This window comes from Macaca thibetana, chromosome 11 (genome assembly GCF_024542745.1).
Source record: "Macaca thibetana thibetana isolate TM-01 chromosome 11, ASM2454274v1, whole genome shotgun sequence".
In the NCBI taxonomy this organism is placed as follows: Eukaryota; Metazoa; Chordata; class Mammalia; order Primates; family Cercopithecidae; genus Macaca; species Macaca thibetana.
Window position 1 is genome coordinate 31349817 of NC_065588.1, and position 17467 is coordinate 31367283.

Consider the following 17467-nt stretch of genomic DNA (forward strand, 5'->3'; position numbering starts at 1 on the left):
AACAGGGTGAAACCCCATCTCTACTAAAAATACAAAAAACTAGCCAGGTGTGGTGGCGGGCACCTGTAGTCCCAGCTACTCAGGAGGCTGAGGCAGGAGAATGGCGTGAACCTGGGAGGCGGAGCTTGCAGTGAGCCGAGATCGTGCCACTGTACTCCAGCCTGGGTGACAGAGCGAGACTCTGTCTCAAAAAAAAAAAAAAACCCCAAACACAAGATGTGTCCACTCCTGTTCTCCTGCTCCCTCATCTTTGCTATGTAAGAGCATAATATCACATTTTAACATTCCATGGTGATGGGATTCTGAGTGGTTAAAAATTAACCCCATCACTTTCTAATCCAGATTTTTTTTTTTTTTTTTTTTTTTTTTTTTTTTGAGATGGAGTCTCACTCTGTCACCCAGGCTGGAGTACAGTGGCTTGGTCTCAGCTCACTGCAACTTCTGCCGCCCGAGTTGAAGTGATTCTCCTGCCTCAGCCTCCCGAGTAGCTGGAATTAGAAGCTTCAGCCACCGTGCCCCGCTAATTTTTGTATTTTTAGTAGAGATGGGGATCCACCATCTTGGCCAGGCTGGCCTTGAACTCCTGACCTCATTATCCACCCGCCTTGGCCTCCCAAACTGCTGGGATTACAGGCATGAGCCACCGCGCCTGGCCAATACTCCATATTTTTAAAGAGCAAACATTATATCAATCTATTTTAAAAATTTTTCTCAGCTCTTACCTATCATCCCCATGACCTGTACTCATTACACTATCCTAGGAATACTTACTTTTTTTTTTTTTTTTTTTTTAGGCAAAGTATCACTCTGTCGCCCAGGCTGGAGTGCAGTGGCACGATTTTGGCTCACTGTAACCTCCACCTCCTGAGTTCAAGCGATTCTCATGACTCAGGCTCCCAAGTAGCTGGGATTACAGGTATGCACCACCACGCCAAATTAATTTTTGTCTCTTTAGTAGAGGCGGGGTTTCACCATGTTGGCCAGGCTGATCTTAAACTCCTGGCCTAAAATGATCCACCATCCTCAGCCTCCCAAAGTGCTGGGGTTATGGTGTGAGCTACCATGTCTAGTTGAATACTTACTCTGGAGTGTATCTTAGACAGCACAGAGCTAGATATAATTTAAAAAATTATCACTTTTGCCACTCAGAAAAAGTCATGTTACATTACTGAAAACAATTTATTATTTTTATTATAAAGAATCCAGTGTGGGAAAAGCTTAAATGAGAATAATGCTTCTTTTGCTGCTTTAAAACTAATTTACAGCTGGGCATGGTGGCTCATCTAATCCGAGCACTTTGGGACGCTGTGGCAGGAGGATCACTGAGCCCAGGAGTTCAAGACTAGCCTGGGTAACACAGGGAGACCCTGTCTCTATAAAACACAAAAAGTTAGCTGGGCATGGTGGCATGTGCCTGTGGTCCCAGCTACTTGGGAGGCTGGGGCAGGAGGATCACTTGTACCCAAGAGATTGAGGCTGCAGTGAGCCATGATCATGCCACTGCACTCCAGCCCGGGCAACATAATGAGACCCTGTCTCTAAAAAAAGAAAAAAAAAAAAATTACGTATGCCTTTGGTATCAAGCTTGTGAATAATCTTATTTCAGTCAGTTATTTAGGGGAACACTGGATAATCATTGTTACAATGGTATCAAGGAAGGTAGCCCCTCTCAAAATAGTTTCTTAAGAAGAGGAATAGGTTTATGGTTTATATCAGGGAAAAATGTGCAAAGATCTAGTTACAGATCTTTGAAGTGGAATCCTTGGAAATATCTCCAAAGCAAAAGATCAATGTAAAACTGTAAAAAGGATACAAAAAGAATCGGGGGTGAATGAAAATTATGATCCATAAAAAAACACATTAAGATTCTGAAACAGAATACAAATACAACCTGAAGATCTTTAAGGGGAAAGAATAGAATATAAATAACAAAATGTACAAACACCTGGGTGTAGATATTTGATATGGAGGCCTTGAAAATAGCCCTGTAGCAAAAAATGTCAGTATAACACAAGTTTGCTCAGGAATTTTAAAAATTAGGGTTAATGGGCAAGATAGTCCAAATAAATAGTAAAAACATGAAACAATATAAATACTAACTAATGGACTTATATAACAAACGAAAGTAAGGCGCAAAAATATAAATGGCATAAAACTGTGCCCTTGGCAGGCAGAAAAGGATAAAGATTAACTTAAATATAACCAGCTCTTACTATATGCTCTGTGGGACAAAATGGCCTACTTAATTTTATTTTCAAAACAGGGAAATGAGCACTGCTTAAAAAAATTGCTATGAAGTCCACACATTCCTGGTCTTGTTAAGTAAGTAATTTATTCTTTGCATTAAACTTTATTTACTGAGCATAATTTTACCAATGATAATCACAACTGCTGAAATACTAAAGACTGCTTATTTGGTTCTGTCTTGTAAACAGCATATGAAGTTCTCTCTAACAGTTGATCCACCATATATACAGGCATGGTTATAAATCCATTTACCCCACAAATGGGACACTGTGGCAGGAGGATCACTGAGCCCAGGAGTTCAAGACTAGCCTGGGTAACATAGGGAGACCCTGTCTCTATAAAACACAAAAAGTTAGCTGGGCATGGTGGCATGTGCCTGTGGTCCCAGCTACTTGGGAGGCTGGGGCAGGAGGATCTTTTCTCTGGACTATATCTGCCTGAAATGTAATGACTGAGGCTTAGTGTGGAAATGGGAAACCGTAAGATTATATATAAGGCAAAAGCAAGAAAACAAGGCTATAAGATTTCAAAATTAAACTCCTCCTTCCTAAGCACTCCCTATTTTTCTTTCCCACTTTGTTTTTCTTCATACCTCTTACCATCTGACACGTTATTTGACATATTAAGTTCCTTTTTCTGTTTATTTGCACTTGAAAGCAGAGATTTTTGTTGTTTTGTTCATTAATAAACTCCTAGTAACTAGGACAGCCCTCACATACAGTAGGAGTTCCATAAATATTTGCCAAATGAATAAATGAACAATCTAATGCCATCAAAAGAGCCAGGCGCAGTGGCTCACGCCTGTAATCCCAGCACTTTGGGAGGCTGAGGCGGGAGGATCACCTGAGGTCAAGATTTCAAAACCAGTCTAACCAACATGGTAAAACCCTATCTCTACTAAAAAAAAAAAAAAAAAATTATCCTGGCATAGTGGCGCATGTCTGTAATCCCAGCTACTTGGGGAGGCTGAGGCAGGAGAATCACTTGAACCAGGGAGGTGGAGGTTGTGGTAAGCTGAGATCATGCCATTGCACTCTAGCCTGGGCAACAGAGCGAGACTCCGTACAAAACAAAAAGAAAACAAAAACTGTTAAACTAATAGTCTAACCAGATCAAAGTGATTTGAACAATTAGAATACTTCACAAATAAAAGAAAAAATAAATAAACTGATGGCTAATCTGCCTTATGGAAAATTCTCCTAGTTATCATCCACTTCTGAAAAATAGAACATTGTATCTAATATCATTATCTGTAAAGTTTGAACCCTAACAACCATCAATATCTATTAGCGCATTTCTTTTCTTTTATTTATTTATTTTTTAAAATAAAGATGAAACCTCACTATGTTGCCTATGCTGGAGGTTATTCACAGACACAATCATTGCACACTGTGGCTTCTAGCTCCTGGCCTCAAGAAATACTTCCTCCTCAGCCTCCTAGTAGGTAGTACTGGGGAGTGCCACCACGCCTCACTTCTTAGCACAGTTTTTAAGTTCAGTGTGTATAAAAGCAGGGCCAGCCCTTCACTGGAGGGTGAAACCCTGCAAACTAAGGTAAGTACAATAAAAAGTTCAGTCATTAGTTATTTGCTTCTGTCTTGTAAGTAGCATGTTAAATCCTCTTGAACAATTTTCCTCCCCAAGACTTTAGTATAAACATTTGCATTTTCTACAAGAGGAGAAAATTTCATTCTGAATATATAACTTTTCCATATTTCTAGTGAACCATCCTCTAATACTGTCTTCATTAAAGTTGAGACAGCCTTTTAAATGAAAGGTCAATCAAATGAAGGGTTTTTTGTTTTTGCTTTTTTGAAAGAGGGTCTTTGCAAGGTCGACCAGGCTGGAGTGCAGTGATGCCATCACATCACAGCTCACTGCAGCCTAGACCTCTCAGGTTCAAGTGATCTCCCACCTGAGCCTCACCAGTAGCTGGGACTATAGTCGCATGCCAGCATGCCTGACTGCCTCCCAGGCTCAAGCGATTCTCATGCCTCAGCCTCCCAAGTAGCTGGCATTATAGCCTCCCAAGTAGCTGGGTATGCACCACCACACCCAGCTAATTTTTGTATTTTTAGTACAGATGGGGTTTCGTTATGTTGACCAGGCTGGTCTTTAACTCCTGGCTTCAAGTGATACACTTGCTTAGGCCTCCCAAAGTGCTGGGATTACAGGCATGAGCCACCACACCCGGCTTAATTAAAAAAATAAATTTTGTAGGAGCTTGGCCTGGTGGCTCACACCTACAATCCCAGCACTTTGGGAGGCCAAGGAGGTCAGGTTGCTTGAGCCCAGAAGTTCAAGACTAGCTTGGGCAATAGGACAAAATCCTGTCTCTACAAAAAACACAAAAATTAGCTAGGTGTGTTGGCATGTGCCTTTAGTTCCAGCTACTTGGGAGGCTGAGGCAGGAGGATCACACGAGCCTGGGGAGGTCAAGGCTACAGTGAACCAGGATCAGGCCATAGCACTCCAGCCTGGGCAACAGAGTGAGACCTTGTCTCAAAAAAAAAAAAAAAACACATGTATTTTTTTTGTAGAGACAGGGTCTTCCTATGTTGCCCACGCTGGTCTCAAACTCCTGGGCTCAAAGTGATCTTTCTGCCTCGTACTCCTAAAGTGCCAGGATTACAGGCGTGAGCCACCGTGCCTGGCCCAAGTTTTTTTTTTTGAGACAGGGCCTCGCTGTGTTGCCCAGGCTGGATAATAGTGGTGCTCATAGGTCACTGAAACCTCCAACTCCTGGGTTCAAGTGATCCTCCCACCTCAGCCTCCCAAGTAGCTAGGGATACAGGCATGTGCCACCACACCCAGTTCCAAATGAAGTTGTTGTTGTTGTTTTTAATCTACAATTCTTTTTAATACTATTTTTATTTTTTGAGACAGGGCCTCTCTCTGTTGCCCAGGCTGAAGTGTAGTAGTACAATCACGGCTCACCATAGCCTCAACCTCCCGGGGCTCAAGTGATCCTCCCACCTCAGTCTCCTGAGTAGCTGGGACTATAGGTGCACACCACCATGCCCAGATAATTTCTGTATCTTCTTTGTAGAGACAGGGTTTCACCACAGTGGCTAGGCTAGTCCTCAACTCCTGGGCTCAAGCTATCTGCCTGCCTCGGCCTCCCAAAGTGCTCAGGTTACAGGTGTGAGCCACCATGCCTGGCCACAACTCTTTCACTTTACTGTTTGGTATTCCTTTTCTAAGTATTTAAAAGGATACTAATACTAAAAATTCTTTTCAAAAAATTTTCTCTTTAGCTCTTCAAGAGGGAAGATGGAGCCTAAGACTATATCTTGCTACCCAAAGTACTACCCTGTCTTCTCTGGAACCACTCCTCTTAACAAAACCCAGTTTAAGGCAGAGATGAGACATCTGAAGGCTCTTTAATCTGGAAGGATCTCATTAGACTGGTGTGACAGGCTGTTGTTAAACTCTCTTATGTTCTCCTAAAAGCTGGAAAAGGCAAGGAAGGATCATTCCCTAGAAGCCTCGAAGGGAGCACGACCCTGACAATTCCTTGATTTCAAATTTCTACCTCCCAAAACTGTGGAAGAATAATTTCTGTTGTTTTAAGCCACTGAGTTTGTGGTTCTTTGTTATAGCAGCCCTAGGAAACTAATACAGATGATAAAGGTCTAACCTTTCTAAATTCCATTAGATAGTATTATCATTATATTTAAATCGCCACTTAAAGTGTGGCTTTTCCAAGTGTACTTTGCTTGAAAAAGAAAAAAAAATCTCTAGACTTTGGTTTTTTTTAAATGATGGATTTAAAGGTCAAGCACTCACAGAAGTGTCAATCCATATTTTAAATGCATTAATGTGGTCTTGAAAAAAGTAATCAGATAGATGTTTAATAGTTAAGCATTGTCCATTTGAGTTGCAGAGCACCCCACCCTTCATTCATTCCTTCAACCAACTACTCAAGTGAAGAACATGCTTACTTGTTATTGGTTGGTCCTGTTGCCAAGACATCGGACTGTAACTTTGGAAAGAACCCCTGCTCATATTTGCCTTGACCAATTTTCATATCAAGTAGATGTGGGTGGATTGCAGTGTGATCCATTTTCATCAGTCTCTGTTCAATTGATTGGGCTATAAATTAAATTTATAATAAATTAGAGACATTTCATTGCTAGCCCTTCAAAAATAATGTTTCCTCCACTCATGCACCTACAGAGAGCCCAATCACTCCGACACTCTGAAACAGACTGTGTGTGTGTGTGTGTGCACCCGCACGCGTGTATGTTTCGAGACAAAGTTTCGCTCTTATTGGCCAGGCTAGAGTGCAATGGCACAATCTTGGCTCACTGCAATCTCCGCCTCCCGGGTTCAAATGATCCTCCTGCCTCAGCCTCCCAAGTAGCTGAGATTGCAGGCATGTGCCACCAGTTCCAGCTAATTTTGTATTTTTAGTAGAGATGGCGTTGCATCATGTTGGTCAGGCTGGTCTCGAACTCCTGACCTCAGGCGATCCACCCTCCTTGGCCTCCCAAAGTGCTGGGATTATAAGTGTGAGCCACCGCGCCCGGTCTTGAAACAGATTTTTACAAAGGCTCTTCAGAAATTAGTATAATGTAAGTATAAAAACGTTAACTTTAAGTAAATATTGGATGATTGATTTTCATGGTATTTTCTGCCTTTGTCAAAATCAGGGCAGCGGGGCTGAAAAACCTACAATTTTGTATTGAAACAGTTTCCCTTAAGTGAGAAATTCAATATTCTTACACAAAAATACGGTTCTAAGTACAACATTAAAGAAAATGATAGTACCATATGACCCAGCCATCCCATTACTGGGTATATACCCAAAGGATTATAAATTATGCTGCTATAAAGACACATGCACACGTATGTTTATTGCAGCACTATTCACAATAGCAAAGACTTGGAATCAACCCAAATGTCCATCAGTGACAGATTGGATTAAGAAAATGTGGCACATATACACCATGGAATACTATGCAGCCATCAAAAAGGATGAGTTTGAGTCCTTTGTAGGGACTTGGATGCAGCTGGAAACCATCATTCTTAGCAAACTATCACAAGAACAGAAAACCAAACACCGCATGTTCTCACTCATAGGTGGGAACTGAACAATGAGATCACTCGGACTCAGGAAGGGGAACATCACACACCGGAGCCTATCATGGGGAGGGGGGAGGGGGGAGGGATTGCATTGGGAGTTATACCTGATGTAAATGACGAGTTGATGGGTGCAGCACAGCAACATGGCACAAGTATACATATGTAACAAACCTGCACGTTATGCACATGTACCCTACAACTTAAAGTATAATAATAATAAATAAATTAAAAAAAAAATAAAAAGAAAATGATAGCAAATAAAATATTTTTCTTGAGCTGAAATACAAGTTAAAGAGAAGACACAAGCACAATGGCCTTATTAACTTTACTTCTTTGTACAAAGACCTATTAAATATTCATGGTTCTCCATCTGTAAAAACAAGCAATGGTGTGAAGTTTATTACCTCACTTTTAGCAGCAGTCACATTCTCATTAGTAGGAGTCATTTAAGAGTGTTTATTAGATCAAGAGGGTAATACAGCAAAAGTTAAATAACCAGGCATTTAGAATGTTCAGAGGATAAGAAACTGGCCTTTGGAAGAAAAAATAGGTCAGTGTTAAGATGTGATTATTAAACATTTCTATTTTAAAGCCACTAAAAGTCAGGGATGTTGGAAGATGTCTCAAAGACCCCAGAAACAGTGACCTATTTCTCAGGTAAACAAACAAATAAATAAAACCTGATCTTAAACATTTTAATCAACTGAATTGTCAAGAGAAAATATAATATTTTAGAAGCAAGACTAGGTCTCCGATCCTCTGCCTGGAGATTACTTAAAAGGGGAGAACAAGCAGTAATGGTAGTTGTGTGATAAACAGAACACACTGTGGGAGCTGCTAATCTTGTGACTTAAGAGAAGAACAAGGTGCCTTTATAAATATTTCATAGAATCAGTTTATGTTGCCCCTTTTCCTTTTTTTTTTAGATGGAGTCTAGGATGGAGTGCAATGGCGCAATATCAGCCCACTGCAACCTCCAACTCCTGGGTTCCAGTGATTCTCCTGCCTCAGCCTCTCGAGCAGAAGGGATTACAGGCACCCACCACCATGCCCAGCTAATTTTTGTATTTTTAGTAAAGACAGGGTTTCACCACGTTGGCCAGGCTGGTCTCGAACCCCTGACCCCAGATGATCTGCTCTCCTCGGCCTCCCAAAGTGCTGGGATTACAGGCGTGAGCCACTGTGCCTGGCCACAGTGGTATATTTTCAAGAGTATTATATAATTTCTGCGATGACAGTGGGAGTACCAAACTGTCTGAGAGGCTGAAAGAAAATCTATTTTAATTGGAAAGACTTTCTGGAAGCACACAATTAAGGTATTGGTGCTTAGTTCCATCTAAAAAATTCCATCAGGAAGGGAGAAATGAAATTTGTGCAACAAGGCATTATGCTATTCAAATGGCTATTAAGGCACTGGAATTCATTTTATTCTCTGAACAAGGATAGACAATTTCATTAACTCTACTTCCTAAATTTCCAAAACCACATAGGTAATTGCCACTTCCTGAAGGGGCTCCAAGGATCTACCCTGATTCGTGGGAATACGACAGGGTGATGTTTCTATGGTTACATAAAAGACATCATTTACATACTTCTCCCTTACATACACTAACGCTTCAGCATCATCATTCCTGACTTTGATCTATTTAAGTGAAGTGGGAAAGGCAAGCAAACAAGACAGGCAGATCAAGGAAGTTCCACATTTGCTGCCTCTCCTTTTTCTCCAGAGGAAAAGTTGCTATCAAATAACTCCAACATTTGAAGGGAAAGAAACAAAAGGGAGGGCCATCAGGTGACAGGTATCTGCTTATGTGGCAAAGAACAGGTTAGGGACCAGGCATAATTGTATAAAATAAGTGTGGACTAGTACATTTTACATAGTTCTTTCTTGAATGAACAGCTAACATGATGTTAAGGCTTCCTGTGCCAGAAATCAGTCAGACCTGGATTCAAACCATGGCTCGACCAATCACCAGCTATGCAACCACAGGCAAGTTACTTAACCTCTCAGTTTTCTCAACTGTAAAATAAGGGCAGTAATAAAACGAAATAAAAATAAGTATTCCAGGCCGGACATGATGGTTCATGCCTGTAATCCTAGCACTTTGAGAGGCCAAGGCAGGTGTTTTGTTTGAGCTCAGGAGTTCCAGACCAGCCTGAGCAACATGGTGAAACCCTGTCTCTACCAAAAATACAAAAAATTAGCCGAGCATGGTGGTGTGCATCTGTGGTCCCAGCTACTTGGGAGGCTGTGGTGGGAGGATCACTTGAACCCAGGAAGCAGAGGTTGCAGTGAGCCGAGATGGCACCACTGCACTCCAGCCTGAGTGACAGTGAGATTCTGTTTCAAAAAAAAAAACCGGTGCTGGGCCAGTCACAGTGGCTCACACCTGTAATCCCAGCACTTTGGGAAACTGAAGCAGATGGATCGCTTGAGCCCAGGAATTCAAGACCAACCAAGATAAGATAATTACCTTAGTAACATGGTGAAACCCTGTCTCTACAAAAAAAATCACCCGAGGGTGGCGGCACATGCCTGTAGCACCCATTCCCCAGGAGGCTGCAGTAGGAAGATCACCTGAGCCCAGGAGGTTGAGGCTGCTGTGAGCCATGATGGCGCCACTGCACTCTAGCCTAGGCAACAAGTGAGACCCTGTCTCAAAAGAAAAAACAAAAAAAAAATTCATGAACAACACCTGGCATGATGACTGACATAGCAAATACTCATGTTGGCTATTAATATGATTATTTATTTAATGGACTATATTACACTCCTAGACGAGACTGGTTAAGACTTAATTTCTTTCTTTTTTTTTTGAGATGGAGTCTCGCTCTGTTGCCCAGGCGGGAATGCAGTGGTGCCATATTGGCTCACTGCAACCTCCGCCTCCCAGGTTCAAGTGATGCTCCTATCTCAGCCTCCCTAGTAGCTGGGATTACAGGCACACGACACCACACGTGGCTAATTTTTGTATTTTTAGTAGAGATGGGGTTTTGCCATGTTGGACAGGCTGGTTCTGAACTCCTGACCTCAACTGATCCGCTGGTCTCGGCCTCCCAAAGTGCTGGGATTAAAGGTGTGAGCCATCACGCCCGGCCTGACTCAGATTTAATTTCAATAAATGAAGCTATTATAATTAATGGCACTACCAAAGCAAAGATACTGTTTTAGTATGTAAATTAAGCAGAATCTAAGATTTACTGTTTTAAATAAATACTTACCCTTTCTTGGATATAGAGAAGAGGTGAGAAGTAAAAAGGAAACATAAGTAGCAAGACAGAAATTAAAAATTTTTCCATTAGACAATAAAGAGAATAAAACAAAAGTCAGGCTGGACACGGTGGCTCGCACCTGTAATCCCAGCACTTGGGAAGGCTGAGGAGGGCAGATCACCTGAGGTCAGGAGTTCAAGACCAGCCCGGCCAACATGGTGAAACCCCTGTCTCTATAAAAAATACAAAAATTAGTCAGGCATGGTGGCGCATGCCTGTAATCCCAGCTACTTGGGAGGCAGAGGCAGGAGAAATGTTTGAATCCAGGAGGCGGAGGTTGCAGTGAGCCAAGATCGCACCACCGTACTCTAGCCTGGGTGATAGAGCAAGATCCATCTCAAAAACAAAAACAAAAAAAACAAAAACAAAAATCGTAGCAACCTTCCAGTCATACTTGATTCAATTTATTATTGTTTTTCCTCTTCTGACTAAGAGATAAGGAAAGTCAAGTAGGAGTGGGACTCAGAAACAGAAACAAAAATTTACAAAGCATTTTGTGATAATCGGACCAGGATTAGCCATGAAGTCTAAAACTGAAAATTAATTTTGTTGTACATAAGGCCAACAATTTGTGGGGAAAAAGCGATCATGGATTTTAATTTAATTTAAAAGGCATGGCAAATGTACCTGCTTCTTTTAAAGTGCTGCATTTCTGATATATAGACGTCCGCAAGGTGGGTGCCCTTACATTATACAGCCTTATCTTATCAATCCGAGAGTCAAAGACCCGAAGCAAAGGATCTTTCTCTTCCCACTGAGACATAATTTTATTATCAATAAAGGTGGCAAACATCTGTGTTTCAATGAAGCGTGAAAGAAATGGCAGGTAAGGCTCAGGCTGGTCAGACAGAAAGGAAGCCTGTAATGAGATAATTAGGAAATTATTAGTGCAAAGAGATCATCTCAACACTACACGATAAGCCTGAAAATTATGTTAACTCAGGACATTCTTTTTAAATCTTATAAAACTGACACTTGAAATTCAAAAATCCTTAAAAATCCACTTTTCTTTCCATTTTCCTAAATTCAGAAAATGTAGGTCACTTAGGTCTTTAGCACTGATCTTATTTTACAAAATTGATTTACATTCTGATCCTTATGACCATTATGTATAAGAGAGGGCATCAGTAATGAAAGATGGCAGAGAAGTTGCTATACAATTTTCAATCATCCACTTCACTTGCAGTTAAAAATTTTTATCCCTTTCCCCAATGGGTTGTAATTTCTTCTGTTCTCTATTCCTAGCCTATGAAATATACTTTCAAGCCATAGGTAGTGAGATGATTAACTGATACAATAAAGATAAACATATCAGCATTAATCTTAAAAAAAATACATGGAATTTATGCTTATGGGTGAAATTCTTTTGTTCTTCTTCAAGTGAATGCTTTTCTAGACTCTTTAACTCTGTGAGAAATCAATAGATGAGTGTTAAGCCAAGGTCAAATTCCTTCCACACCTGTGCTGACACAACAGTCCCAGCCTTAACAACTAAAAAAGGCACTGCCTGGAAGCTGGGCATGGTGGTGGCCACCTATAGTCCTAGCCACTAGGGAGGCTGAAGCCAGAGGATCCTGTGAGCCCAGGAGTTCGAGGCCAGCCTGAAGAAACATAGTGAGACCCCGTTTCCAAAACACAAACAAAAAAACCAAAGCACTGCCTGAAAAACCATCAGAAGCAAGCCTTTGGAGAACATGTATAATAAGCTGTACACCTTTCCTGTTACTAGCCTGTCTGATGCATGGGATGGTTCATTTCCTAATTCAAAGTGTCATTTTTTTTTGTTGTTGTTCTTCCATGTTCATGTGTGTACAGGAATTCTAGACTCAATGCAGTACTAAAATCTGGAAGTAAATTTAGAAGTAAATTCCCATTTTGGTTGCTGGGTTGGTTTTTATTTTTGTATGGCAGAAGCTAGAAGGCGAAAGGGGAAAGAGGGAGTAAGTTCTGACATAAGGTGACTTTTAAAAATACTCATCAGCTTGTTGCTAGCATATTTATTTTCATTCTGAAATTTAGGAGGTCTTTTTAAAATTTCCTTAGAGAAATCCACTTATTCACTTTAAGTAGTTCCATAGTTCAGGTGTATATACATAAATCCAAATAACCACAGATTCACAGTAGTCTCTAGAAATCAGTTCACCTCCACCAATAAACATCTTACTTTTCATACAGCAAATAGCCTTTTTTAAAAAAAGTGGGCCAAAGATCTGGCTTTTGATATTCAGACCCTCACAGACTATAAAATTTTAGGTCATCAAAGATTTGGCTTGTAGGACTAGTATGTCCTGCAAATTTTCCTAGTGAAGGTAATTACAAGCCTTCTGGAATCCAACAGAAAATTTTCATTTCTTTAGGGGTTATATAAAAAGAATTCCGTTTATATAGTTTGAGGCTACATAAAGATTAGGAAGGAAGGAAGTATCAGGGCTTCATTTAGGTAAGAATTTGAATTGCCCCAAGGATAAACCATGGATATACACAGATTAGTTCTAAGATAGATAGGAAAAAGTATGGAAAATTGTTGAGTCTAATGAGAAAGGAACCTAAGGGCATACACTTAAAGAAGTGAAGTCTTGTTAATATTAAAGAAGTTTTCTCAAACATAAGTGCACCAGGATGCTTTTGTAGTTCATAAATGTAACAACTGGCTTTTCATGCTCATGTGTGAGACATACCTTCCTCAAACTTTGTTACCATGTTGGCACATTACCTGTCTGATGTGGGGAAAAACAAAGCACACCAGAACATAACTGTTCAACATACAATATTATCCTCCAACAGAAAAAATATCTCATGAAGTAAAAAAATTATCTTTTATTTTTTTGAGACAGGGTCTCACTCTCTAGCCCAAGCTGGAGTGCAGTGGCATCATCTTGGCTCACTGCAGCCTCAACTTCCCAGGCTCAAGTGATCCCACCTCAGCCTCCCTCCCAGCCTCCAGCACTGGGACCACAGGTGCACACCACTGTGCCTGGCTAATTTTAAAATTTTTTGTAGAGATGAGTTCTCACTATGTTGCCTAGGCTGGTCTCATACTCCTGGCCTCAAATGATCCTCCAGCCTCAACCTCCTAGTGTTGAGATTACAAGTGTGAGCCACCATGCCCAGCCACTATGTACCTTTATGAAAAATTTTAATTATTTCCAAAAATTCTCCAATATTGTAAATTAGCCTCTTGGAATGCATCAGCCCCTTTAGAAGGCCTTTCATGAGAGGCCACTTAGTGAAATCCATGATACATTCCAATACAAGTATTATACCTCAGCAATCACAGAGGCAGAGAACTAAACTACACCCTGGTGACCTAAAAGAGTTAACATACAACCCTAAGTGCACCTGTCTGAAAAATAAAATCTGGGAGATAGGTGAAAAAAAAACTGGCAGAAGAATCCAGTACCCCTTAGAAATCACAGGACAAGGAAAGTTGGTATTATTTTCTGACTTCCCTTTCCAAAATCTTTGGAACCGTTTTACACTTACAGTCATAAAACCTAATTTAGTCACTCTTTTTCTCCTTTGATCTTAGAATGAGATAGAGAAATTTGGCTTCTGAAACCAAGCTGTTAACTTTACATGGACAAGTTGTGACTTCTGATAGGATAAAGACTAAATAAATGATTTCTAGACTAAATAAATAGATTTCATAGAAAAGGAGTAGGCTTATTTAACTATACTTGATCATAAAATAAGAGTAAATAAAACTGTTACAAGGTCAAACAGTATTAACAGATTTGGAAAACCTGCAAAATGTAAGTTTCTATAACTTCTTTCTTTTTTTTTTTTTTGAGCTGGAGTCTCTGTCTGTTGCCCAGGCCAGAGTACAGTGGCGTGATCTCGGCTCACTGCGACCTCCACCTCCCTGCCTGGGTTCGAGTGATTCTCCTGCCTCAGCCTCCTGAGTAGCTGGGATTACAGGTGTGTGCCACCATGCTCGGCTAATTTTTTGTATTTTTATTAGAGACGGGGTTTTGCCATATTGGCCAGGCTAGTCTCAAACTCCTGACCTCATGATCCGCCCGCCTCGGTCTCCCAGCGTGCTGGGATTACAGGCATAAGCCACCATACCCAGCCTGTTTCTATAATTTAAGCATCTTTAAGGTAAAGAAAAATTTTAAATAAGATTACAGGCAATTTAACACACAATTTAATGACCAGCTCAATGAGCTGGTTGATTTGCTTTCTTGTAAAATTATTTTACCTAATGTAAAAATACTTGGTAAAGCAAAGTTCCTAATGGGCTGGAAGATGAAAAGTCTGCATTTAAAAAAGGTTAACAAAATCAATAATATATGGATAAGCATAGGCACAGAAGAAGAAAAAACTTAAAAATTTAAAATATCAGTAATAAAGCCACTAATAACCACAAAAGGAAAACTATGGTTCTTTTTACTTTGTCAAAGTTCTGCATCTGTTCCCGGTTGGTCAGCCAGGATTCCATATCCTGAGCAGTCTGAATGACAAACGCTTCGTAATCTGCAAACATCTGTGTAAAGCGGTTAGCAAAGACCTCTCGGAGCTGTACATTGAGCTGGTAGTCCCTTAGTTCTGCCTCTTCACACTGCAGTTTTAAATCCTTGTCTTTTTCACCCAGAGAAGCAGAAAGATCCATTTTTTCCACAGCCACACCAGTCCGCTTGGCCAGAGCCTGCAAGCGGGCTATGGTTTCATTGCCCTTCAGTAACTCATACATGCTGATGTTATTAGTGGAGACATTGCCGTTCTTTTTGTCATTGACCAAGTCTTTCAGAACCATATTCTTCAGTTTGCTGGTACTCTCACTGCAATGTAGGCTGCCCTCAGGAGGGATCCCAAATTGAACAAGAACCTCAGAGAGTTCTTGGATAAAATCCACTTTATTGGGGAACTGTGGAAATTCTTCAGGCAACTCAATAAAATGGTTGTCAATGTCCACAAAACACAAATTAGCCTGAAAGAGAAAATAGAAAGGTTTAAAATAAAGAAACTGTATGTTCTAAAATATTCTTGCCAGCCACAGTGGCTCACACATAATCCCAGCACTTTGGGAGGCCAAAGCAAAAAGACTGCTTGAGCCCAGGAGTTCGAGACAAGACTGGGAAACACGGCAAGACCCTGTTTCTACAAAAAGAAAAGAAAGTCTTGCCAACTATTACAAACAAAAGCATAGATTATGGCGTCTTTTGTTAATCTTTGCAAGGTTTAGAATTTCTTATTCTTTAAAAATAACCTCTTTTTCCATCATTTTCCCCTATATGATTATTTTTATACCATACTTAATATATATGAAAATTTTCTCTGGGTCTCAGCAATATATTATAATCTGAATATGATTTTCTAACATTTGGCATCCATTAGGCATTCCTATGTGGGTAAGGGTGCCCAGACTCATAAGACCTTACACATACATGGTATTAGGTAAAATGCTCACTGAATGCACTTGAACTTTCTTTGCCACTCCACTGCTCTAATATCTGTAATTTAGAATTGACAATAATCACTAAAAACCAGTAGCTGTAGTATCTCCCAATAGGATGAAACTGGCAAAATCAATCCAATTCACAGATAATCCATAAATTTTAACTTTACTCAAAATTCACTGAACCTCCCAGAGCAAAACCATTTCAGAAGTCATTATAGCTAATGCAGGAGGCAGAGAGAGGTGGTAGAGGCAAGTGCATATATAACTGTGCACTTGATTGACCTTTGAATAATTAAGAGTTCACACAAGATATTTTTGAGTTGAGAAAAAGAGGTGACAGAAATCAGAAGAAATGTTTTTTTGAGTTTGTTTATACTTCACATTTGGAATTTATTTTGAATAAATATTTTAAATATTTTTCAAGTAGATATAGAAAATTCAAGAGGCCAAAGCATACGTATAAAGTTCTGATTATCCCTCAGGTATCTGTAGTAGACTCTAAACAGTATTTTACCTTTACTGTACACACTCTCTTAATCAGGACAAGGTTGTTAGTTTAAAAAGAAGGTTGTGCTTCTAGATTGGGGGGTGTGGTGCCAAAATTGTAGCCCATCACATAAAAATAATATTGATTACATTAATGGTTGAACACAAGACATGGAGTGGAAGTCAATAAACAAAATAGGAAGCTTCACTGTGTTTTTCTCCCCGGCTCCCCCACTCCTAGGTCACCAAGAGGAAAATTCATACTGTTCTTTGATCTAGATGGCAAAGTAAGGGAAAAGGGGAAAGCAACCAGTTGGGTCTTTGTTTTTCTCTTTTGATCTTTGCTCTTCATGTTAGATACCAATTAGCAAGCAGCATACATAAATTCTAAATTAAGTTCAATAAAAACTCAAAATGAGGCCTGGCATGGTGCCTCATACCTGTAATTCCAGCACTTTGGGAGACTGAGGTGGAAGGATGACTTGAGGTCAGGAGTTTGAGACCAGTCTGGCCAACATGGTGAAACTCTGTCTCCACTAAAAATACAAAAATTAGCTGGGCATGGTGGCATGCACCTATAATCCCAGCTACTCGGGAGAATGAGGCAGGAGAATCACTTGACCTCAGGAGGCAGAGGCTGCAGTGAGCCAAGATCGTGTCACTAAACTCCAGCCTGGACAAAACACAGAGAGACTCTGGCAAAAATAAAATAAAATAAAAAAATAAAGTAAAATAAAATAAATTGATTTTCCTCCATTCAAAGCCAGATGATCAACAATGATTCCTAAAGCCTGATGTAATCTTTGAATCCAGCCTTTTAATTTTGCAGATGAAAAAACCGAGGTCAAAGAAGTTAGGTGACTTTCTGGCACCTGTTCCAAATGTGCACCCTCAAACAGACTGGTGGTTTATGGCCTTTCCCTGATATTTTTCCTCACCTCCAATGTCAGTAGTTTTCTCTAAATAAATTAA

General features: G+C 40.2%; 1 protein-coding gene and 1 non-coding gene across 8 annotated transcripts in view; one reads left to right on the forward strand and one right to left on the reverse strand.

Annotated features, from left to right (window-relative positions):
* Window positions 1-17467, reverse strand: part of DENND5B (DENN domain containing 5B) — a 330200-nt gene that overhangs the window by 181198 nt on the left and 131535 nt on the right. For 6 of the 7 annotated variants that reach the window (XR_007717930.1, XM_050750275.1, XM_050750279.1 and 3 more), the window contains 3 exons: window positions 15002-15538; window positions 11236-11467; window positions 6192-6342 (listed from right to left, as the gene is read on the reverse strand). Coding sequence is in view for 6 of the 7 variants with exons in the window: in XM_050750275.1 (XP_050606232.1) it covers window positions 6192-6342; window positions 11236-11467; window positions 15002-15538 (920 nt within the window). In the remaining variant the exon portion in view is untranslated. Of the gene's footprint in view, window positions 1-6191; window positions 6343-11235; window positions 11468-14759; window positions 15539-17467 lie in introns of those variants that run through there. The other variant, XM_050750280.1, reaches the window with a different exon arrangement.
* On the forward strand, window positions 13228-13331 carry LOC126931926 (small nucleolar RNA U13). The gene has a single exon (XR_007718032.1). It is a non-coding gene; the product is annotated as a small nucleolar RNA U13 (small nucleolar RNA).